At 33.5% G+C, this 27,468-nt stretch overlaps 1 protein-coding gene across 1 annotated transcript in view; it reads right to left on the bottom strand.

The window, feature by feature from the left end:
- Positions 1 to 27,468, bottom strand: part of Dmd (dystrophin) — a 2,157,654-nt gene that overhangs the window by 1,126,863 nt on the left and 1,003,323 nt on the right. The window contains exon 45 of the mRNA XM_045140973.1: positions 13,433 to 13,580. Coding sequence (XP_044996908.1) covers positions 13,433 to 13,580 — 148 coding nt within the window. The remainder of the gene's footprint in view (positions 1 to 13,432; positions 13,581 to 27,468) is intronic.

The raw sequence follows: 27,468 nt of genomic DNA, 5'->3' as shown, positions 1-27,468 counted from the left end.
GCAATTCCATGTAACCCAGCATTTGATGCTATTTTACTGAAATCTTGTTTCTTAAAATTATATTTGGAACAGAGGTTTTCTTCATTACTATTGGTATTTATATGTTCAAATATTAGATTAGCAAAAGATAACTTGCTAAGAGTACATGCTGCTCATGGCTCTGCAGTCCTGCCTTCCTTTATCACCGTAAATTAATATTTAATTTGGGTCAAACTGAAAATAATATGCAAAGTTACATGTTTCCTCATTTTATATATATATATATTGGTTTTCTGAGGTAGGGTCTCACGCTAGCTCAGGCTGACCTGGAATTCACTATGTGGTATCAGGGCGGCCTCGAACTCATGGCAATCCTCCTACCTCTGCCTTCTGAGTGCTGGGATTAAAGGCATGTGCCACCATGCCCAGATTCCTCACTATATTTTTAATCACTGTAATTACATCTCCTAAAGTAAGACTTTCACCTGACAAGGCTCACTCAGGGAACACTGTGGAAGAGGGAGCAGAAGGGGATTATAGGAATCATAGAGTGGGAAGTTATATACCAAGAAATTCCCCTTCACACACACGTTTCTGATAACATTCATAACCCCATGGTAAATACCAACAATACCACTGAGGAGGACCTTGAGTGGGAGGAGGCAAGGAAGAGGGAATATTAGAGTATAACATGAGGTGTATAGGACCAACACACAATTTGTTCATGCAGGCAAGTTCAAAATTAATTTAAATAATTAATAAAAATGTAAGACTCTTGAGTCCATTATGATGGAATTAAGTCCATGTTAGTTATTGTGGTGGTTTAAAGTTCAAGGGCCCAGATATTTGTGATTAATATTAAACTTCTTACTTACGTCTCTAGTAGGAAGAGCCCTGGTCTAGGTGTGTAATTGGGGGAGGATCTTGAGTCCAGCCCTACTAAGTATGTCAAGAGCCAATATGAGCTCTGGCTGTTTATGCTTGCTGGTTTCAGCTATTGTCTCTTTGTTATGGATGTATGGAGCTAGCTTTTTCTGCCCCTGGAATCTATAAGTCTGAAATAAACCTTTTCCTCCCATAAGCTACTTCAGTTTGGATTTTTTTCCCCAGAAATAAGAAGGTAACTATAAAAGAAAATTGGTACTAAGACTGAGCAATTGATGCAATGAATCTGAGCCTGTAGGTTTTGGGTCTTTTGGAATATCCTTGAAGGAGCAATATGGGAGGATTTGGTACTTTTGACTAGAGAAGTCTTGCAGTGCTTTAAGCAGAACTTGATAGCCTATTGTGGTAAGAGTTTGAAAATCCTAAATGCAGAGAGAATTGTGGACTCTGAAGGCTTGGTGTATGAACTTTCAAAGGGGGAGGAGAGGACTCTGTTGGAACTGGGCTACATGCCCTAAGAATTTGAGCAATTTTTAATTTAAAAGTAATGGACTTGTGTATATAGCAGAAGTCTAAATATTAACAGTGCAGCTCAATGATATTTCTTAGATTTCTAAGATACTGCTAAACTCAGGGACAACCTAACATTGTCTTCATAATTATAATAGTGACTAGTATGATTGAAATGGTTTAAATGTTTTAACTTCTAAAACTCATATAAAACTTCAGTTACCATGATAATAGTATCACAAATGGGAATTTTCAGAGGTGACCAGACAATGATGAGTCCACCTTATTTAGATTATTTTCACTCCAATGATGTAAGTTTTGCTCTCTCTCTCTCTCTCTCTCTCTCTCTCTCTCTCTCTCTCTCTCTCTCTCTCTCTCTCTCTTCCTGCCCTGTGGTGACACATGAAGAAGGCCCTTACCACATGCTTACTCCTTCACATTGGCATGTTGGCCTCTAGAACAGTGAGAAGAACCAATTCTATACATTCAGATTATCTATGCTTGGGTAATCTGTGTGAGAAAACTTCCTTCATTCTCTTCCTCCTTAACAATATGATTTTATTTCCTAACTTTTATTCATCATGATATTGCACAGAACATAAAAAAATTACCAGTTCAGCCTCCTTTAAACTAAATTATATTAGGTATTCATGAATTGCCCTGCACATTCTTGTAAGGCTAGTGCTGTGGGTGAAATTAAGCTTATACATTTTTATGAACTATGGATTGAATGAGTCTCCTCATAATTGTAAACATCTTAAGTAAATGTCCATAAGCCTCCATTAAACCATGCTGCATAGCTTATTGTATTTTACAATTGTGTTGTTTTAAAGTTATAGTTGTTTTATCTATCCATTATAAGCACTGAAAGTATGTATTTTGTAAACACATACAGAAACTATACATTGTAAAAATACCCAGAAATTTGACAATAAAATATATTAATGTGGAATATTTAAACTTATCACTAAATGATATTTTCAAATAAATCTATGGTAACTAGGATTTATGGTAAGGATGTACTATTAGCTGTAGAGCCAGGATTTGGAGAGAACTGTACTGGCACATTAAATTTATTCATTTTCACAGCCTGCAGACATTTTAATGTCTGGGTAGCAATAAGAACAAATTACCTAAAAACTTTTAATAGGGTATAATAAATTAAGACTGAATGGTAATGCAAAAGTGGGTACAACAGGATAAAATTATGAATCTCATATAATGATCCAACAACACTTAAAGTGTGGAAGGAACATTGGTATTCTTGAATATATGACTACAGCTGATCTTAATTGTTTCTCTCTTGTCAAATAAAAATTGCACATCAATCACAAAGTATTACAAACAGTTCATTACATGCAAATGGTTATGTTTTATATCTCTCCAAGTGTTAGCTACCCTTCTTTATGAAAGGATCTAGACTAGAAGAAGTCTTTCTCTGATGAGCCTGTATATCGTTAAGGTTCTCATTTAAAAATAAAAGAAATTGCTTATGCCAAGGAGGTGCATGGAAAGGGATTGAATGTGTTTGCAGAATTTGAAAGATAAAAACAAGAAAATAGCTTGAGACAAGGAGGACAGCAGCAGATCATCGCAGAAGGCACACTTTCCTGACTCTGATTAGCAAACTACATTATAATGGATGAAAGCTAAGCTGATCACTGAACATGAACTTCAAAATTTCAAGAAAGAAGACACTTGGCTTAGTGAATTGTGCTGGTGAGAAAAATACTGAAGCAGAATAATGACCAAACATTTTCTTGGGTAGAACACTTGGTTTATTGTATCTTTTAAATGGCTTAGGGCCCCAAGTAGACTTGTTATCAGTAGCTATCTGGACTTAAAGAATAAAAATTTAGGGGTGGAGAAATGACTTAGTCATTAATATGCTTTCCTACAAAGCCAAAGGACCCAGGTGGGATTCCCCATTACCCGCATAAAGCCAGATGCACAACGTGGCACATGCATCTGAAGTTCCTTTGCATTGGTTACAGGACCTGGTGTGGTGGTTTTCTCTATCTCACTCTCTCTCCCTGTTTCTCTCATGCTTTCTCTCTTTTAAATGAATACTATATATATATATATTCATATATATGCATATATATGAATAAAAGTCTTCTGCACATCATTTAAGTGACATTCAAATGATTTGTTAAGCAATCTTGTGTTACATATTTCTAAATAACTAGAAAATAGATAAATCCCTAAATATTTGAAGTAATGGATATGAGGATATGCTAAATGCCCTGATGTAATCACTACATATTGTGTAGTCATATTAAAGTACTAGGGCTTGGTCTGGAAAGATGGCTTAGCGGTTAAGTGCTTGCCTGTGAAGCCTAAGGACCCCAGTTCAAGGCTCGATTCCCCAGGACCCACGTTAACCAGATGCACAAGGAGGCTCACGCATCTGGAGTTCGTTTGCAGAGACTGGAGGCCCTGGCGTGCCCATTCTCTCTCTCTCTATCTATCTGCCTCTTTCTTTCTCTGTCTGTATTAAGTCTTTTTGGATTTACAGGCTAAGGGATCTAAGTAGAAACTACTTAGTTTTGCCTTTGTAGCAAAGAAATAACCACAGAAAATGTGTAAATAAATAGGTGTGGTGGAGAATCACTAAAACTGTTCATAAAAGCAGGTTGCCTGCAAGATTTGTTTCCATAGTTTGGTGTTTTTTCTTTAATATTTATATGATCAATAATACATTGATAATTTATAATAATATTAAGAAACTATATAGTACACACAATTTCACTGCAAGTTCTCTGATGTATGTCATACATGATATATTTACTCATAAAATTAACTAATTCATGATATCACATTCCCTAGTAGCATACTTGTCTCTCTGAAAAGTTGATATAAAATATTAAAGTAAAACAAGAAGCTGAACCTAGGACACAGAGAAAATTAAAACTTTACTGATAGTAATTTATAAAGATGAAATCTGGTACTGACAAATAGTAAATGTAAAACCATAAAACCACAAGCGAAAATGCTACCATACAGATATTTATTTGTATCAGTTATATCCACTATTTTTCATGACTCATGCCCTGAACCTTTCCTTGTTAATAATTTTGATAGGAAAACATGAACATAAATTTGTTGACAATACTATTTGGTTACTTATATGAGTTTTAAAATATGTTGACCACAATGTTCTCAAACAATCTTAAGTTTCTCGCTTGTTACCTATAATTTGATTATAGAGCAGGAGATTTAGTACTATTATGACTAGATACTTCTGTTTCAACTTGATGAATAGTTCATCCTGAACACACCCAACTGTGAATAGATTGCCTGTACTATGGTTTGTCAACTTTATTATCATTTACAAATTACAACTTATATTTGGATATTTTCTTACACTCTTTCCATGTCTTGCTCAAAAATAACTCTTTCCTCAGGCTGTTGCTCACAATCTATATGTAGTTCTGGTTTCTTCAAGTCATGTTTTCCCCAGTGATTCTACTAATGTGATATGTGAAGTACAGAAATATTAAGGAAGTGTAAATGCCTCAATAATACATACTTACAATAAAGAGCCCAGCATATTGTGTGAGCTAGCTTAAGTGCTTTCTAGAGTGTTCACACACTTGGCACTAGACTTAGATATTAGTGTTAATGTGCTATGAACTTATTAAGGAAAATAACATTATTAATTAACCCTTTCCCTAACAGCAACATTGTCTCTGCTTTACACTCATGCGCACAGTGGATGTTTGTTGAAGTAGGGCATTGGAGATTTGTTTTAATGGTAAGAAAATGATAAACCATCAGACAATATGAAAGTGTTATGTATTCTAAACATGGAAGATGTAAGAGCACCTTAATATAAGAGATCATGGGGTACAAGAGGGCCTACACCTATCAAACTCTCTATCAAAAAAGTAAGTGTTATCTCAATATTCCAGGTGCTAACTTACTCTCCGTTGGAGAATCTGCTTCTCTTTTTCAGATAGATGCAGATCCTGAGAGAGCTGCCCCAACATACCTCAAAAGGGGCCCAACTGAAACTAAGGACAATTGGCCAAACAAGCAAGGGTGATGTTTTCCTGTGAACCGGATACCAGCACAAAGGGAAGGAGACCAACACAGAGAAATCAACTCCTACCAAATCAGAGAGCCAGAGCCTCAGAGGCCCCCAACACCTCAGCACTGAAGCAGACCAAAAACGAACCAAACATGGCTCAGGGAAATTTTGCGGAAGAGGGGGCAGAAAGAATGTCAGAGTCACATGTTGGGTCATGATATGCAGAGACATTTATCGTACCAATAACTGTGGGCTAACTCCACAATGCATGACCCATTTACATCAACAAGGAGGGTCCAATGGGAGGGAGTAGATCATGGACGAGCCTAAACAATGGTACCAAACTGCCTGTATTTGCTGAAAAGAAAACTAATAAGTTAAATTTTTAAAAAAGAGATTTTTTTAAAAAAATTACTTTGGGTATGAGATGAAATAAGAATGGCAAAGGATACCTTGACTAAGGGAATAATTCAATGAAAGGATAATCTCCTTAATTACCTATGTATGTATGTACAATGTTTGAAGAAATAGGTTTATGTACTGATGCAAATTGATGTGAGCAAGAAAAGCAAGACTTACATTGTAATGGAAAGTGTAAATAATATACATGAAAACACATATAACAATTTTTCAAATGATAATATTATTAATAATGGTAATAGTAAAATTTGGAGAAAAGTATCTTATGCATGTATTTTTCATATGAGTTTGCATATCTATGCTTGTATTCACTGTAAAATAGAGGACTTTAAAAATATATATGCTATGACATTAGAACTTCAACATAGATAAGCAAGAGAAATATATGGAAATAAAAGAGGGGATATTAAGATATGTAAAACAGGTAAAGAAAACATATTAGTATCTTCAGTATAAAAACAATAAAAGTACATGTAGTGGCAGGAATAAATAATAAATGAAACAGTAAAGCATGTGAGGAAAACAGCAAGATGAATGTAGCTCTAATATCTTTGTAAAGAATTATTGTTTCCATAGATGGAGAGATTGCTCAGTGGTTAAAGGAGCTTGCTTGCAAAAATTGTTATTTTGTGAAACATGTATGCATTAAAATTTATTTCATATTTCAATAATATAAATTTGTATTCCACATTCTTTGTATATTGATGTGAGAATTTTTTTCTATTAATCTCAGATTTATAATTATCATGTTACCCTTTTTTTCTTTTTCTTGAGAATTTCATTTGCTACCAGTAGGGATCCCTTAGGGAAGGACTGGTTTTACCCAGGCATTTTAAGTAGTTCTGTACTGCAGTAGTTGTTATAATAAGCTATAGATATTGTTCTTGTTTCTTCCCAATAATATACAACAATCTAATTTATATATAAATTTTTTATATATAATTCTTAGACATATCCTGGACAACAGAACTTTAAGAATAAGTCATTGAAATGATACAATTATTTTAATATGGTTATTTATGAAACTTTCATTTGATAGACAATGATTTAGATCCCCACTCTAGATTTCTGCACTATGCCAAGCAACCAATAAATCTGTTATTTACTACTTCTGAAAAGATGCATGGGAGCCAAGAAGATGTCGAAGAGTTTCTAAGCAGCAATAAAATACTAACGATATTTACGTAAGAATGAAGTGCCTAAGTGTTTAACTGTATTAAGAGACTGAATTCTCATGCCACTACCTGCTTATTGCATTGAAAATCTCGTTTTAAAATGTATTCCCACCCTTATACATTTCTGGGACCCTAAAGTGAGTGACTAGAGGCAAGTTCCCTTAGTAATAAATTTTCTTGCTGATTTTATGCTAGTGTACATCCTCTAGGTACAGAAAGCAGGATAGAATTTTGACTGTAAAACAAAATCTTATGAAATTTTATTACTGCTGGGGAAATATAAAGGGCAAGCAATGCTATGAATTATTCTTAACATTGGAGTCCAAATAAAGGGCAACAGATGGCAGGAATATTTACTCAAATAATTTTTCCATCAAAGTTTTTTTTTTTTTTTCTTTCAGAATTTGAGTCTCAGCAGTGTGGCTGTTAAGAAGTCATCAAACTCACTAGTCAGCTGGTAAAACCAGCACTGTAAAACTGACAATATAGAAAACATATTGGATCAAGCTTAGTGTTTTACACCATATGCCTTATAACAGAGTGTTTGAATTAATCTCTATTAGCAGAATGACAGTTATCTCACATACAATCTTTTTAGAGAGTATACTACAGATTAAATATCAAGGTTTATCCTAGGAAACATACAGATCTTGCCCCCTGGAGGAGATGCTGCCAATGACCCTATGGACATCCATTCAGCATTCATCATTTTTGCCAAGCCCATGGCTTTGCAACAGCAGCCACTGTTCCAGAAGAGCTTTTGAGGCTGCACATGCAGAAAGCAGAATGAGAAGAATGGAATCCCATTTAGAAGAACGTGTCCACATAGGCCCGTTAGTCTCAAACCTTTAGAAGAAAGTCGTCTCAATTCCATTGTGCTCTCTGAATTTCAACTCATCAGAACTGGGTCCTTTAGAAATTTTTTTCTTTAATCACTGATAGCCAAGGTAAGGCAGAACTGAAGAACAGCTAAACCTGTCTCTGGCCCTAATGCATTTTTTTCTTTGCCTTTTCCTCCAATTCTCTGTGTCTAGTTTTATATGAAAAAGGAAAAGTATACTTTGCTTTAATACAGCAAGTCTTCATATTTGATGACAGAAAAAACAAGCAGCATTAAAATATTCTATATTTAAGCAATGTTCATGTAAGGGTTTGTCCTATCATAATCAATTCAGATGAATTATGACAAAAGTAAATATTGTTGGTTGAATATATTTACAGAGGCATACATAAATATGTTTCACAAACAACATGTCAATCAGATGATAATGAAGCATAGTAATATAGCAATCATAAGAAAATACTCAGAAATAAGTTAATATTAGAAAGACTATATTTTACCTTAAAATAGCAATAATTTATACCAAAATCACATAATGCCATTTCACTGTTTATGTCTATGTAAGGTATGTTGATTTCAACTGTAACAATTTTAATCTAAAATTTTTCATGAATGTTCACTTCTGAAGGCTGATTTCAAATGGAATTTCTTTAAATTCAAGGCTTCATATTTGTACATGGCAAAATTCTTTAGAAAGTGTTGTTAGTTCTTTACTAAGTAGCATTGTACCATTAAAACAAACAAACAAACAGGCTGAAGTTCCATTCAACAATTGTAAATACTTAATGTAATGGAAATTATTTATTTTATTTTTATAAGAATTTTCAAAACCAATTATATACCCTGCTTTAAAAGTTAATGATATTGGCTGGAGGTTAAGACTCAGTGGTTAAGATTCCTGCCTGCAAAACCTAGTGATACAGGTTCAATTTTCCAGTACCCATGTACAGCCAGATGCACAAAGTGGTGCATGTGTCTGGAATTCATTTGTTCTCTCTCTCTCTCTCTCTCTCTCTCTCTCTCTCTCTCTCTCTCTTTCTTTCTCTCTCTCTCTCCTCTATCACTCTGTGCTTGCAAATAAATAAAAAAAATTAAAAAGTTAAGAATATATATATGTGTGTGTGTGTGTGTGTGTGTGTGTGTGTGTGTGTGTGTGTGTGCCTCAAATAAATAAACAAATAAATCTATCTTTTTTTTAAATAAAAGTTAAGTTAGTTCTTCCTAATTTAGAAAAAACAAACTAGACCTAAACATTCATAGGTTTTGAATTATACTTCCCTGTTCTTTTTCTGACTAATTGGTGGCACACTGCATTATCACTGTATGAATTACCATTATTAATATATTTTTGGTGTTTTGAGGTGGGGTCTCACTCTAGCCCAGGCTTACCAGGAATTCACTCTGTAGTCTCAGGATGGCCTTAAACTCACAGTGATCTTACTAACTCTGTCTCATAAGTTCTGATATTAAATTTTAAAACAACCTAATTTTACCATCCAGTTATTTAGAATATTGACTACTGATTGATTTAACTCAAAAGAATCATTGTTAGTTCATGCTAACGTATATGTCTGCTGCTAAAATGTATATATATGTTTCGTTTTTAAAACTGATATCATAGAAGTTAAATTCTTTTTCCTATGATGGACAGCACCGCTAAGATTCCAAACTTTCCATTTACCTTATCAGCAGACTTTAAAAAAAAATATTTTATTTATTTATTTGACAGAGAAAGAGGGGGCACGACAGAGAGAGAGAGAGAGAGAGAGACAGAGAGAGACAGAGAGAGAGACAGAGAGAGAGAGAGAGAGAATGGGCACACCCATGTATCTAGTCACTGCAAACGAATGCCAGACGTGTGTGACTCCTTGTGCATCTGGCTAACATGGGTCCTGGTGAATTGAACCTGGGTCCTTTGGCCTCGCAGGCAAATGCCTTAACTGCTAAGCCATCCCTCCAGCCCTCAGTAGACATTTTCGTTTGTTTGTTTGTTTGTTTGTTTGTTTGTTTGTTTGTTTGTTTTATGTAGGGTTTTGCTCTAGTCCAGGGTGACCTGAATTTCACTGTGTAGTCTCTGGGTGGCCTTGAACACAAGGCAATCATCATACCTCTGCCTCCCAAGTGCTGGGATTAATGATGTTTGCCACCATGCCCAGCTCAGTAGACTTTTTAAAATGAAAGTTTAACCAGAAAGGAAATTTCTGGCATTGTGTGTGGGGGGTGTGTGTGTCTCTGTGTGTGTACATGCATGTTTCTGAATTTGGAGTTATAATCATATAGAAAGAAGTATGCTAACTTTTTGATGGATTTCTGATATCATTCATTCTCCCTTCTCTAGATGGTTTGTTTGCTAGACATCTAGAATTCTCTTCTTATTAATTTGTTGATTAAAAACAAACTAAAAAGGCAGACTTTTGCAGCTTTATATCTAAGAGTCAAATATTTTGATAAATATTCATCAGTCCAACTAAATTATACTGCCTTGAAATCAGAATTTTCCAACATTCTGCAGACACATAAAAATATTATACATTTGCATGATTGTGTAATAATCATGTGTTAGAAGATGTTTTTTAAAAACTCATTTCCATTGGATATTTATTGCCAATTTTGAATCAAAGTGACAAGATTAAAGAATTTGCTTTTTTAAAAAATCTGATGTAAAATAACACAAAATATGTGAAATAATTGGTTTTCAGACAAAAGATTCTACACATAGAAGAAGTATGGTCACAGAGTTATTGGAAAGACATTACTGATCACAACAGTTGCTACAAATTCCTGTCCAGGGAGAGTTCCAGGCCAACCAAAAGAGTGAATGCTTAAATAGAAGGTTATCTCCTTGAGCTTAGGCAATAGAGCTCAGAGTCCGAGGCAGCTAAGCTGTCTAGACAACATAAGGAAGAATCTTAAAGAGAAGAATGATATTCAAAGTAAATTTTTTGAAGATCCCCATAGGGATACCTACCAGTTTTAAATGTGAGAAAATTCCACAAGCCTAAGAAAAGAAGTATATAAAGGGAATAAAATGAACCCAACCACCAGAGCTCAGTTTTGGCTGGGAATCCTGCTTGTTGCCACCAACCACTGACGTGGGGCAAACTAATCTTTCAAGGGGCATTAGAGTACTCTGAATATATCAGTAATGGGATAACGTTAAGCTCAGTTAGTCACAAGTAATAATGTATTAACAAAAATCTGTAAAGTATGATGTTTTTGCAAACTAGAAAATTGATTGGAATACTAACATATCAAGTACGGAGAAAGTTCAATTTCTCATTATATAAAACACAATAAAATTAACAATTTATCCAAAGATCCATTAAAATATTATACATAGGCAAAAGAAAACTACATTAGATAGAAGTAGCCCAGAATGGGGAATATTTCTAGAATTCATAGATGAGGATGCTATGAAAATTATCACGTCTGTGTTCCATATCTTCAGAAAGTTACAAGAAATATTGCATGTGGAACAGACAAATGGAAGATACAAAAATACCCAAATCACACTTCTGAGAAATGAAAATAACAATTTATGTTATTAAACATAAACAGCAGAAAGGATTAATCACATATTAAACATCATAAAGAATTATTCAACTTGAAAACAAACATTGTATAAATGAATTATAAAAGGAGAAAAAGCAACATAAAGTAAATAAACCAAATATTAGTGACATACCACTGGTTGCTTTAAACTGTCTAATGTGTATTTTTGGCATTCCTTTACTTGAAAAAGCACAGATAAAAGTTTGTAAAACTTGATGAAAATGATAAACTTAGATTCACATTAATATGTAAATAAAGAAAATTTGGACACAACAAATAAATGAATTGCTTGATATGAAAAATTCTTCCTCAGGGCTGGAGAGATGGTTCAGCAGTTAAAGACTATTGCTTGCAAAGCCTGATGGGCTGGGTTCCATATCCAGTACCAGTAAAGCCAGTTACACAAAGTGGCACATGCATTTGGAGTTCACTAGCAGTTGCAAAGTCCAGAGGGCATCCATTCTCTCTCTCTCTCCCTCTCTCTCCATACAAATAAGTGAATAAAAATATTTCAAAATATTCTCTAATAAACCTTTTCCAGACTAACTCCTTCTCAATGTGGACTTCCTAAGAATGCAACTTTAAACAAGGACAAACCCATATCAAACACACAGGCTGTATCAATCATAGTTAGGTGAAGAAAGTCCTGAGCATGACCCCTGAAACAACATAATCCAAAGCAAAGATAGAATTATAGAAGTACATCACTTGATTTATATAATAATAAACACATGCTGCTTTTGTATTAAAAAATGAACTCTATAACATGTGTAAGATTTATATGAGCATGTAAAGGATTTGCAATTCTCCCCAAGAGTGTCATATATCACTCTATATATTTATGCTTTTCAGGCTGAGATCCTTTATGGAGCATTAGCTCAACATTTCCTACATGCTATTCAAAATGTACCTTTTTATGGTTGGGAATCCATGAATTCCTTGAAATTCATGCTAATGCTAGTGTGTGTTTGTGCATGTGTGTATGTGTGTATTTGTGTGTGTATGTGTAGGTATAACTTGGTTGATATACATACCATTATAAAAATAAAAGTGTTTATTCTGGGTATTTACATAGCTTGTCATATAAATAGGTGTTTGAATGTTTACTTTGCTATGCAAAGATTTTGAGAATGGGGAATTGTCACATTGAATGTTATTTTGCTTTCTGGAATCTAGAATTAATTTTTAAAGTATTTAATAAGTTATAATTTTCTTTGCCTTAATCTGTCTTAATCAGTATTTTCTGGCATCAAAAATTGGTCTCAATTTAAACTCGCTTGACATAAAATTGCAACATAAATAATTTGAACATAAACAAGCCTACAAAACACTTAAGCAGTGGTATAACAAATACAATAATACTTGTACCTATCCTATAATTTTGGCAACTAAATTACATACACCACAATCCAATTTACTTTTATCTGCATATTCAAAGACACAACAAATTGGAATTAGACTGTGCACTAGTTATAATCCATATGTATCATATGCTGCATTTCCATTAACATAAACCATAAAATGTCAATAAGAACTAACAACTCTGCATTGTTTTGGCCTCTGGACTATCTTGGAAGGCATTTTGTCTATAAGATGTATAGAAATGGTTACATCACAGCAAATTGTCTTTAGGGAAACAAACCCGTAATTTTATCATGATAGATATATCTAGCAACTATATTGCAACTCAATATACCACAAATTCTCCTTTTAGACAAGAAGGGGCCAATACACATACTTCCCCAAAGGCACACTATATGCTACTGCAAAATGATTCATTGCATCGCAGATGAAATTACACTTCACAGTTCATTGAATAAACCACTTCTATTTAGGTAACTTACATCCTTTCACAAAACTGCACAGCAGTTTCCCCAGCATGTGAATTATGATGATTTTAGGGCATGTACAGTGAAAACAACATCAGTGAAGAATTATAATTTCAATCATCTACCACTGAATTAAAAGTAGTAAAGCATTCATAATATTATTGTAAAGATAAAGACAATATGGGAGAAGAATGTTCTTGCCCCTTACCTTAAGATACCATTTGTATTTAGCATGTTCCCAATTTTCAGGATTTTGTGTCTTTTTGAAAAACTGTTCAGCTTCGGTTAGCCATTGATTAAACATCTTCATGTCATAGTGAAAATGCCGCCATTTTTCAACAGATCTATCAAATTGCCTAGAAGTAGAAAGCATGTAAAAGAAAAAAATAAGTGTATTTTACAAAATAAATTACATGAATACAGAAGGTTGCTTTTTTTATACTGACATACTATGTGACCTTTGTCATTTCTTATATTTTTAAATTTCACTTTCATTGAAATATGATAAAACTTAAGCATGAATTAAACTGAAAAAATTCCAATTAAAAGGTTTAATATACATACATATATATATATATATATATATATATATATATATTTTTTTTTTTTTTTTTTTTTTTTTTTTCAAGATAGGGTCTTGCACTATCACAGGCTGCCCTGGAATTCACAATGTAGTCTCAGGGTGAACTCATGGTGATCCCCCTAACTCTGCCTCCCAAGTGCAATGATTAAAGGCATGTGGTACCATGAATGGTTGAATATATTTCTTGATTGACATGAAAACATAAACTATTTTGGAGTATTAGAATTTTATCATCTTCTATGATAATAATTATTTCTAATAAGTCTAGAAATGAACATATATTAATATCATTACAAATTGGAGATTTATTTTTAATTTCAAAATATTTTGCATTAAAATAAATATATCTCATAAATTCTATCAGTTTCAACATTACTCCTGACTGAAAATTCTCATTATGTTTATCAAGCATTCAGAACAATACACATAATCTGCGTTGTTGTTTCACATATAAGCAGTTAACAAAATAGTTAATACTAATGTAAACGTAATGGGTGTTCTTTCATTGTTTTTTAAAGAAAAGATTCAGTTACCAATATTTTAAACCTGAATACCAAAATGGCCTTAGTACAAGGAAATGGTAATATTAATACTAATATCAATTAATATATCCCATGAAAAGGTAACTAAGAAATTAATGTTTCATCGAGGAAAGATATACTTTACTAGTAGAACACTTTCCTAGCATGTGGAAGGCCCTCGGCTCAAACCCCCGTGTTCAAAAACAAACAAAAATAAAAAGAGCAAAAAAGAAGATAAGGACTGGAGAAGATGGCTTAGCAGTTAAGGCGTTTGCCTGCAAAGCCAAAGGATGCAGGTTCTATTCCCTAGGATCCATGTAATCCATATGCACAAGGGGGGCATGCATATGAAATTTGTTTGCAGTGACTGGAGGACCTGGTGGATCCATTGTCTCTCTCTCTCTCTCTCTCTCTCTCTCTCTCTCTTTCTGTCTGACCCCCCCTCTAATAAATATACACATAAACATATTTAAAAGGAAGATAATATCTGGATATGTCCTAGTCACCTAAGAGATTGAAGAGAAATTAATAATAAGATATTTAAGTTTACCTTTAAAAAGTTACATATGAAATCACTAGGGGAATTCAACAACACAATAACTGCAACAACAACAAAAATACTGATATTTCAGCTCCACTCTACATCAATTGAATCAGTGTCTCACAATGTAAGTCTCCTCTGACAATGTTTATTTAAAATACTTAGTGAATGGTAGCCCAAACAGATCATTTTTAAACTATAGGTGGTTTAGAATCTTCTTTTGATAACTAATTGCATTCTGCAATTACTCAAATAGATCTTTCAACAACAAAATGACTCTGGGAATGTTTTGCATGTCCACACATAACTTATCATTTCTATTTTATCAGTGGTATTCAATATACAACAAGTTGCCTAATAATACATTTAACAGTTTATTTCCTCTATGAAATAATTGAACATGGTGCGTGTTGTAGTTACCTTTGCATTGCTTGGATGAAGCACCTGACCAAAAACAACTAATTGGAGGAAAGATTTTGTTCTTTTTTTTTTTAATTTGTTTTTGTTTATTTATTTTAAAGTGACAGACAAAGAAAGAGGCAGATAGAGACAGAGAGAATGGGCACGCCAGGGCCTCCAACCACTGCAAAGGAACTCCAGAAGCGTGTGCCTCCTTGTGCATCTAGCTAACGTGGGTCCTGGGGAATTGAGCCTTGAACCTAGGTCCTTACATTTCACAGGCAAGCGCTTAACCGCTAAGCCATCTCTCCAGCTCAAGATTTTGTTCTTATAATCTCGAGGGGAAACTTCATGATGGTATGAGCAGAGGCCGGGTATCACCTCCTTCAGACAGCAGGTAAAAAACAGCAGGGAGGGAGTGATACAAGGTCTGGCAATGAGGGGCTGGCAATGATACCTCAAAGACTGGCCCTAACAAGACACCTTCTCCAGCAAAGCTGTACCTCCCAAATTGCCATCAGCTGGGCATCACCCAGAACATATAGATTTATGTGGTATAATTGATTTCAACAACAACTTTCTGCCTTTGGTCCCCATAAACTGATAATAATAATGATGTAAAATGCAATGCATTTAGTCTAACTAAAAAATGTCACTGGGGGGCTGGAGAGATGGCTTAGCGGTTAATCGCTTGCCTGTGAAGCCTAAGGACCCCGGTTCAAGGCTCAATTCCCCAGGTCCCACGTTAGCCAGGTGCACAAGGGGGCACACGCGTCTGGAGTTCGTTTGCAGAGGCTGAAAGCCCTGGCGCGCCCATTCTCTCTCTCTCTCCCTCTATCTGTCTTTCTCTCTGTGTCTGTCGCTCTCAAATAAATAAATAAATAAATAATTTAAAAAAATGTCACTGGGTACAGCAAGGAAACATTGATCCAATGAATGATCAAAAGCAAAGAGGGTAAACATCAAAATTTGTAGCTTCAAGTGCAACATATGTAGTCAGTGACAAATTCTGTAGGCTCCAATTTTAACTCTACAGATCAACTGCTTACAGCCTGGGTAAATCTTTGTCTCATGCCAGCAGTATCAGCATCTCCAAAAAAAGTCTGGGGTCTCCACTTCAACCCACTATTCATACTCTTATCTCCACTGGGCCTCTATGCAGGGACGCCTACAACTTTACCTCAAATCCAATGACCATTTCTTTCCTGTAGTTTTTATACTCTCATAGTACCAGATAAAGTAAAGACCCTATTAATTCAAAGGGATTGGGACCTATGTGCTTGATCATGGTACACCTACCTGATGGAGACAGAAAAAGAAAGAATGAGGAAAAGGACAACAGGATGATGGCCTGTGTTGTTTATTTTTATCCTTGTGTAAGACTCAAAAAGTGAGACAAGATTGGCATTGCTGCCACATGGGACTGACTGCAATTTCACCAATCCAATCAGTTCCAAATTCTTGAGATGCCCTTTTCCCCTGTTTCTGCTTTCTCCAAATCCTACAACCTAAAACTTTGCAACCATAGAGATTTTATATAAGTAAGTTATTTCAAAGGGGAAAATTGTAATTTTTTCTCCTAGGAGTAAAAGAAAATGTGAAACAGACTAAATAAAAGACAAAAAGTCAGTGTAAACATATGGATAATAAATCAAGTGTTTTTAAAACTTTGCAACAATTACATCTCTCATTTACTATGCAAAGGTTTCTCAAATTACACTGCTGTTCATTTAGGTGCAGCATAACTCATTTCTTGTTGTTTAAATCATGTTATTCAGATTATTCTCAAGCATAAATTACATTTCAGGAGGAACTTAGGTTTTGATGGACATATTTAAACACTTTCAGGCCATTAAGGTGACATGCAATTTAAGAAAAATAAATTTAAATAAATAATACCCTACTAGACTTCTGACATATCTATTGTGGCTTTGTACTTATGTCTGTAAATTCAGTACTCGACTGCAGATGACTTCCTCCTGCATCAGTCATCTTTAACTAGTGAAAGGGAAGAAATTTGGCTAAAGTTTCATGGTTGAAAGTGTAGATACTGATAAACAAAAGTTAAATTAACTATTTGCCTGAAAACTTAGTGACTTGCTACTTCCTCCCCAGTATGGGTTGGAGGTGGTCAATGTCCTAAGGGTCTATGAGGCTTGGCCCTTAAGGTGATGCTCAGGTGATGGGACCTTTAAGTAGGGAGGCTAGTGGAAAGTAATGGTAGTACTCTTTATAGGGATTCAGTAGCAATCCTAAGAAGATCATTATAAGGGATGGTCTAGGTTCTCCAGATCTGTAACTTGTATTTGGTGATAAGAATGATTCTTGCCACAGGAACTTTTTTTCCATTATATGACAGCTAGGAGGTCCTCACTGGAATTGAACTAATGTTGCAACCATTCACTTGATTCTCCTAATTTGGAGTTCAAAAAATTATTTTCTTTCTAAAGTTGATTTGTCTCATGGATTTTATTTTATAATGAAAATATGATTAAAACATGTCCCTCTAACATCACTCCCTAAAGAATAAAATTATTTAGTAATTCCAGAGTTTCTTAGTCATTGTTTCCATTTCTACAAGACTTCACAACCTCACTCAATTGGAGTAGAGCTCTCATGACTCCAATTATGCTCACCCTTCCCTGACCCCTTGTAATTATCACTCTTCAAACACTGTCCCTAGTGTTCTAGACTGAACTAGAGCACCCATAATTGATTTATAGACTGAGTTTAGATGTTTGCAGATACAACTAGTTTTCTTTTTTTTTTTTTAATTTTGTTATTTCTATTTATTTGAGAGTGACAGACAGGGAAAGAGGCAGATAGAGAGAGAGAGAATGGGCACACCAGGGCTTCCAGCCACTGCAAACAAATTCCAGATGTGTGCGCCCCCTTGTGCATCTGGCTAACATGGGTCAAGGGGAGTTGAGCCTCGAACTGGGGTCCTTAAGCTTCACAGGCCAGCGAGCGCTTAACCACTAAGCCATCTCTCCAGCCCACAACTAATTTTCAATCCACTTATGTGACATTGTTATCTATTTATTTGCAAGCAGAGGAAGATAGAGAGAAGAGAAGCAGACAGACAGAGAATGGGTGCACCAGGGCCTCCCTACTCTGCAAATGACCTCCAGGTGCATGCATCACTTTGTGCATCTGGCTTTATGTGGATACTGAGGAATGGGTGGTTAGGCTTTGTAGGCAAGTGCCTTAACCTCTGAGCCATCTCTCCAGCCCCTATGTGACATTCTTAATGACACTAGTGGACAAAGGCTAGTTATACATGAAGATATGCTTATTCCTCTTTAGATAGGTCAAACAGTTACTCAGCGTAGGAATCCTGATACTACCATTTACCACATGACCTCAGGCAAAGAAGTATCTTTAGTAACTGGTTATGAAAAAACTTCCTTCTTCCAAGGTTAATAAGGGGTGAAATGAATTAAAACAGTATCTGGCAGGGATAATCATCACTTGCCATTGCCAGACTTTTAAATTTCCATCACTGTGGGTGGTACAGTGATTTTTAATTTGTATATCATTAAATATTAATGTGACAAACTCTGCATGTTTATTGGCTATTTGTTCCTCTGTTTGGCAAAGGTAACAAAGTGAGTCAAGTCATATTACCATGAAGGACAAAATATATTTCATTTCTTGTAAGGTGATTGTTATGTAAAATCCATCCACATCAAAACACGGAATATTACTAACAGCTCTCAAAGAGCTCATTATGACACTTCTTACTTTTCCTTTTTCCAAAATTTTCTATTTTTTTCTTAGATTCATAGGCATTATTTATAATTATGATTGCTCATACTTCATCTTTTATATGTGAACTTCAAATATCTTTGCCCATTTTCTGGCTTTCATTTTTAGTCCCCTAATACTGTCTATTTATGTACCGAAGTTGTTAACATGCAATGTGTTCCAATTAGTATATTGCTTTATTTGTTCAATGTTCATTAATGCAGTCTTGATATTTTTGTAAAAGCTTTGTTAACATACTTTTATCTTCTAGAATTTTACTTTTATGTATGACTTGAAATTATATATACATATTCACATAGGTATATGAATATATATTGAAGTATATTTATATATGAATTCATTATATATATAAATAATGAATTTATTTTTATTAAACTACTTTTATTTTTATTTATTTATTGAGAGAGATAGAGAGAGATAGACAGATAGAATGGATATGCCAAGGCCTCCAGATGCTGCATACAAACTCTATATGCATACACCACCTTGTGCATCGGGCTCACATGAGTCCTGGGAATCAAACCTGCAGGTGGTTAGGCTTTGCAGGAAAGTGCCTTAACCACTAAGCAATCTATCCAGCCCTGAAATTCATTATTTCATGAGGCATAAAGTAAAAAATAGTAAATAAACTCTAGAAAAAAAATGTGTGCAGTGGAAACTGTCTCATTTGCAGTTCCCCATTTGAATAATTCTAATCTCACTGTTAATAAATAAAAACTTATAATTTGAAATAGTTAGAGAACAAGGCAATGAACTAAACAAACAGTGTTGCATAAAGTGATAGCTTTTCATTCAGTTTTACTATTTTCAATATATCTAGTGCTGGAATTTTTATAGCTCTGGGTTGTCATTTTACTTTGTAACACTCTGGTTATTTTATTGATTGCTAATCCTCCCAATGTTGTGTTTTTGAAGCTTCAAATGTTTTTGGATTGATTTTTATTTTAAGATTTTCATGATTATTATAATCCCTGAATTTAGGAACTAACATTCATGTTTTTATTTCCTTTCTATTCTATTGAAATCTATATTTTTTTCTATTGATTCTCATAACTTTGCCTTTATTGACATATGAAAAATTAGAAAAGTGAGACTTTGAACAATGTTACCAACATTCAGACTTAATGAAATGGATAACTTTTCAATTATTAAATTGTCTCTTTTGTCATTTTAAAGGATGGAACTATGCTTTTCCTCAAAACGAAATCTAATATTTAACCTTCAAAAGTAAATTATATTTTCCAAAATGACTTTCCAGAGATCACTTGCTTGCCCACATCATTTTTACATTGCTTTATACTTTATAACCAGTTTCCAAAAATTGCATGCTTGTCTCACAAAAAACGTATAAAAATGTAGCCCACATTACATAATGTTTTTGCAGAGGATAAAGATCCACACTAGCCTATAGGCAATAAAATTTTAATGTTGTTCATAACAGTTATAAGACTTAGACATTGCCAAATTTATATCAATTTCAACACTGGTACAGAACTTAAAACTAATTATGTAAATAGTCCATATTAGAAATATTTCCTAACTACTTCAATATTTTCCTAATAAAAACACAGAATGATTTTAAATATAGATAAATTAGGAAGTTTAATGGCACACTGAAGAGAACAACAACCATTACACAAACCTGGAAAGGTCTATTGTAAATATAAGGATTCATAATTACTTAAGAACATGCCACCATGATCCTAAGTTTTAAAATGGCTGTTTCAGACTTAAACAACATTGATAAAAGTGACCATTACAGCAACATTTTCAGCACTATTATATTCACAATAGTAATGATAAATTTAGATAAATGGCAATGATCTCATTGGCTCAAAGCCACTTGAGGTTATCACTAACAATGTAGAAATTCATTTTATTGTTATTTATTTCTATATTGCTCTTAAAATTGTGCTGATCTATCTAGAATCAAGAGGTTCTAGTTGGGTATTATAGTATTCCTTTTTCCTACAAGTATGCAGACATATGGAAGATAAATCTAAATAAGAAAAGCCTTAACAATAACTTGAATTCAACTTAGATAAATACATTATTGGGGCTGGGGAGTTGGCTTAGCAGTTAAGGCATTTGCTTGCAAAGCCAAAGGATCCCAGTTTGATTCTCCAAGACCCACACAAGCCAGATGCTCAAGGGAGGACATGCATCTGGAATTCATTTGCAGTGGCTGGAGGCCCTGGCATGCCCATTCTCTCTCTCTCACCCTCTCTCTTTGCTTCTTTCTCTCTCTCAAATAAATAAATAAAATATAATTTAAAAATAACATATTTTGCACTGAAAGTTCATATACATAAATGAGTACACACACTCAAACATGAATATATATGTACACATATTCAGACGTCTAAGAAAAATTCCATTACACATATTACTTTTCTAGGGAGAGACACTATAAATATTAATGTCGGTTACATATATATTCATTTGAATGATCCTTCTTTTCACCTTTTCTTGACATCTTATTATTTAATTACCTAATTATAAAACCAGAATAGGAGACATGTCTCTCATATTACTGGTTTCTAGTCTTCTGTAAATCTCGTTTTCCCTTTCCTTTTATAAACATATTTGTCACAGTTTAAAGCCCCTACAGACTATTATAGTTCTATCATGTTGGAAAATTATTTCTTCCTGCTAAAAACTTGATTAATTCTGAGAAAACCCCACAATTTTAGCTTATGCTAATATTAACTTAAAATTATGCAATTTCAAGGTCTTCATTTGTTACAATTAGTACTGTGTAAAAATACCCAAAACGGAAGAAATAATTTCCTATTACTGAGCTGCAATGATACCATTAATATTAAGACCTTCTGAAGAAATCAATTGAAGAAACTGATTCAATAGTATTAAGGAATAATTAAAATGTTGGGGATGGAGAGATGGCTCAGAAGTTAAATGCATTGGCTTGCAAAGCCTTCAGGTGGGGGTTCAATTTCCCAGCCACCCACATAAAGCCCAGCAGGTACTCATTTGTAACAAGAGACATTGGCTTATGTGAACACACACACATTTAAATCACTAAAATTTCTTTTAAAAATTAATGAAAGTATCTTCTGAGAACTTGTTTATTCATGGGTCTCCCTTATAAATTGTGAACATTTAATTTAGTCTTAATTTACATGTCATCTGGAATGTAGTCCAAATGAAGATTAGACAGTTGCTTGTAAATATTATCTATTATTTGTTAAAATTTATTATTTGTTAAAAATTATGATGCTTTACTTTTGGCACTGGAGAATTGAACCAGGTGAACACCTTACGTCCTGAATCATCTCTCTAGCCCAAGCTTCTTGTTTGTGAAAGAATGCTTAATCACAAGCGTATGTATGTATATATGTGTGTATTATGCATTCTTCAGTGGAATAGATGTATATAACTTATCTTTCTCAACATTTATTTTATTTAACACACGTTTCTGTCATATGATAAAGTGTTTTATTCCAGTGATGTATGTTGATGCCATTACCAAAACTACAATAAATATTCTCCAAAGAAGAAAATTGTCACATTTCATTTTTTACCTTTCATAACAGGTATCAACTAACTACTGGTAGTGTTAATGCTTGCAGATTAAATTCATCTAATCCAAATAATCAATTTCAATACTAGTGATTGGTACCCATTTTTAATTAATTTTAAGGGGACCTTTATCTTCTAAGCAGTACTGTCAAACTATCTTCTTTCAAAATGAGTATATTTCTTAATTAAGAGGCGGTGGTAAAGCACCAACATTGTACAATAGGTGAAATTTGAAGCCAAAACACCCTGGGTTTGAAAATCTGCTTTATTGAATATTAGAGTTGTGTTAACTTGCAAATTATTTATATCTGCCAATTTCAGAATTGTACTTTGAGAAATAGGAAGAATATGCACTTCACAGGATTTTTGTAAAGATTGAAAATAATGTAATGGAGTTTGATGAAGTATAATGATATAATAAGCATTTGATATATGATGGAGATAAGTATAAAATCCTATGTATAATTATCTGTGCATATATATATATATACATATCATCATATTAGTGCAATATTGACATAATACATACACAGCACATATTTTCAGGGAACATTATATACATATTATATATGTATATGATAGTAATATAATACACATATTTCATATGTATATTACTTATATAGATATATACACATATATATGCACATGTATGCATATATTTCAATTAACTGTAAGAAATTTAACTTAAACTTATTTCTTTTAACAGAGAATAGAAACAAAAGTATATTTATTAAAAATTAGGGGTGCATAGACTTTGATCCATAGGACACACATTTTACATATGCAGTGTTAAAATAAAATTCACTACTTGAAATAAGTTTGCAAAAGCATTTCTTTTTTACATGAAAAATCATTTCTTTTTGCTATGAATAAAATTAAAAATTGAGATCATTCTGTATTTATCATGAATGTATGACCATACAAATATAAAACTAATCCATGCCTGGTACTATATGCTTATAATCACATCTATTTTGTAGGCCCAGTGCCACAAAATTGCAAGCTCAAGGTGCAGCTTGTTATTCTAGCTACTTGAGAAACTGAGTACGTAGATGCATGCTCCAGGCCAGAGTAGGTATATTGAGATTTTGTATCAGAATAAAAAGTAAAAAGAGAGCTGGTGTGTAGCTCAGGGTGGATATAGCTGGCTTGCCTAACATGTGAGGGTCCTATGATTGAATTCTCAGTACCACCTAATAATAATAATAATAATAATATTATTATTATTATTATTATTATTATTATTATTATTATTATTATCATGGTGATGATACACAGCTAAAAATATAATTGAAAGGACTTTGACTTAACTGCAGTCTTCTTGAGCAATTCTGTTTTCACTATCACTGAGTTTCACAGGGACCATTACTTTCCATGAGACTGTTTGCATATTATAGTAGCTATAATTAACAAAAACCTCCTCGCATAATAGTTTTCATCTACTATATTAAGAAGCATATCCATCTATTTTACTGTCTTGGCATTTATAAAGTATTATTTTATTGGCATCATTTATAAATGCTGCAAAATCAGAAATTAATAAGAGTGGTTGTTGTAATTGTCAATTAAGTCTAAAATAATTTCCCAAGAAATACATTAAAATTTCTGCTGTAAATATTATAAGTGGATCTTGGAACCTGCATATTATAAAGCAAGGCCAAATTTGAATGTGTAAAGCAGCCTTACAAAAAGGAATTCATGCCAAATTCACTTAAGTAGCATATTACTAAAATTTTACAAGAAAAAAGCTTAACTATTCAAAGCCACAAGTAATAAATAAAATAAGTACTATCTTCAGTAGACATAACTTATTTTTTCTGGGAGTGTCATCAGTAAGTAAGCTTGGAAAGGTCCAAAATACTTGCTTAAAATTATATAAACATTGGTTGAAGAGATTGCTTAATGATTAAGACACTTGCCTGCAAAGCCTAAAGACCCAATTTCCATTCTCCAAGATCCACATAAAGCCAGACACACAAGGTAACACATGTGTCTGGAATTCATTTGCAGAGGCTAGAGGCCCTGGAGTTCTCATTATCTCCCCCTCTCAGTCTCTCTGCCTCATTATCTCTCTCACTATCTGTCAAATAAATAAATATATAAAATATTTTTTAAAAGTATATAAGCAGTAATTACTTATAAGAAAGACTGCGCTTTTCATATATTAAATAAATTTGTTAAATAAATTATAACTTACAGGCATATGGTACAAGGAGTATAAGTTAAATGTTAATTTTAGTGTGAATGCACTGATACTATATACATAAGAGAATTCACACCACTTCCCAGTTTGAATGTACTTGTGGGAGCAGACTTGTTCCAAAGTGGAAACATGGAAGAAAGACAATTTCATTTCAAATTCATTGAATTAAACTATCACCCAAAGTAAACAACTTGAAGACAAAGTTATTTATATCATATCTCAATACTTTATGAGTAAATATTATCATAAACTCCAGGCCTCTTTTGCTGCTTTACATCCCAGCTTATTAAAACACAAGTATGGGGGGGGATGCTCTTGGTATAAAAATACAACAATTATTGATTTTTCTTTCCTACTCCAGAATGTGCATGTCTAAACCTGTAAGATTACTTTATTATTTAGTTGGAGCATATTATTTTGTACCATTTTAGTTGTTTCATCTAAATTTTGATTAACATCTGTGCTCTGAGCAAGCAAACATAGTTTACGCTGAAAGAGAAACAACCAGTACAAAAATTTAAAAAAGGGAAACATGAATGTGAAAAACAATAGAATATATGATCAGTAACTATTCCCACATTCACAGCCTGCAAGAAGTACTTTATAAATGTGTATAAATAATAGAATTGTGGCATATTTAGCTATTTCTTAATTTAATTGACACGTACCACAAACTGAGTACTAGGGCTAATAGTGTGATTAATAAGGGGGTTATATAGTTTAAAAAAATGATGTAGTCTTATGAATGAAAAATCTGAAGTTCAATATGCCCATTAAGTGTAGTAAAGTGAATATATACTGAAGTTGTTGCAGGTTTCAGTCTTGTTCTGTGCATGTGAACTTGTGTTTCCATTTTAAATATATACGCATGAGTTGCAAATGCCAGCATCTGGATTTCTATGCACAAGTAACCATTAGAGCTGAAGAAGCCTATTTAAGTACATCTATGGCAAGCCAAGACCACTCTAGAAAGCACATCCATGGACGTAGCTCTCAACCATGATTGAAGAGAATTGGTATGTAGCCATGCCAGGTTACTGGCAGTCTCAGTGTGATGAATTTGAGGTGCTTGCTTTGTACTGTATGTTAAGCTCTAGAAGTGTTAATCCGGTTTAAATTGAACCCTATTCATTGGCTTTCTCTGTTCCTTCCCCATCTCATTTCACTGCCTTGAGATTTTTCTCTTCCAAACAACCTTCCAGATAGAATATATTACTCAGGATCTGATTTTAGAGACAAAAGGCAATGCTAACATACACTCTAAAAATGACTATTGTATCCTTATATTTCTTTCATATTTTGTAAGTATATATAATGTATATGTTGATGAACAATAAATCATCACAATATTTAAGATCATAAAACCATACACATCTAAGATCCAGGACATTGTTTGCAGGTTAATTATCTAGAAGTTCCTTAGCAGAATAGAAGTAATACAAGGTATGTAATAAGGTGGTAGTTAAGTTGCTATGTATACCTAAATCCTCTTAAGGTTTGACTAAAACTAAAGGACTCATTCTTAGCTAACTGCCGTGGTTTATTTTTTTGATGTATGTAGCATTTAATCACCCTAGGTGCTCCTCCATTAGGGTGTTCAGGTTATGGGTTCTCATTGAATAAGGAATAAGTAAGAAGAATAAGGGAAAAAGAGTGGAAAGGAGAGTTGGGGAAGGCAAATGGAAAGGAGAGAGAACACCAGAACCAAGATCTTCTATAGCCTAAATTGCATAGTGGTACATCACCAAAATGGAATCTATGCTAAATAGGAGGAAAATATAACTTTAACTATTGTAAAGATAATGAATTAAACAACATGTGGACATGGATTAAAAGTATCACATATGGTCCAGAATACAAATTAAATATTACTCATAAAAATTTAAGGCAATACTTCTTATTTCTCCCAGTTTATTTTAGTTTGCAATGTCATCATTTTCTTTAGAACTTTAATTCTTTATCCGTGTTTATGTGACAAGTGTGAATTTTAGAAACTTCTATATTTTGGGGGGCATTTTGTCATTTTTGATAACTTCCTCTTCATAGTTGTCTCTCTTCTTTCTCTATAAGTCTAAGCATTGACATATTATGCTACTTAAGTATGGTTTCTCAACATCAATTCTGTTGAAGTAGAGCTGGAAAGTTCCCTGTTGAGAATGAACATACTGTACATTGGAGGAATTCTAATATAATCACTCATGGTCAATCTGCATAACACATAAATTTCACTGCTCTTTTTAAATTTCTATTCATTCTCAAATGTTTTCTGGACAAGAAAATCACTCAATTTCAGGACCAATTAAATAATATTCAGACATTCTTATGTTTTTCTTTCTTTTATTTACTTCCCTTATTAGGCTATTTTAGGGGAGAGTAATTAAAATTTATATTTTCTTCGCTTTCACTTTAATTTTGTTTATAATATTTACTGAACATTATTTTAATGCATTTTTATGTTCACAGCAAAACAGAAATAGTATAGATTTTACTTATACAAGCTACCCTGCTACACACGCATCCTACCTTTTTATAAGGTCCCAAGCAAGAGGACTAATTTGGTTCAAGAATGCTGACCTCACATTAAAATATCGTTATCCCCTAAAGGGTACAGCTGAAACTAGAATTCACTTCTGATATTATAAAATCAATGGGTTTGAATATATTTATCATGACATATATCCCCAATTAT

Source organism: Jaculus jaculus, chromosome X (assembly GCF_020740685.1).
Source record: "Jaculus jaculus isolate mJacJac1 chromosome X, mJacJac1.mat.Y.cur, whole genome shotgun sequence".
Taxonomy (NCBI): domain Eukaryota; kingdom Metazoa; phylum Chordata; class Mammalia; order Rodentia; family Dipodidae; genus Jaculus; species Jaculus jaculus.
The sequence above is the reverse complement of the archived record's forward strand: the minus strand, read 5'-3'. Positions and strand labels throughout refer to the sequence as shown.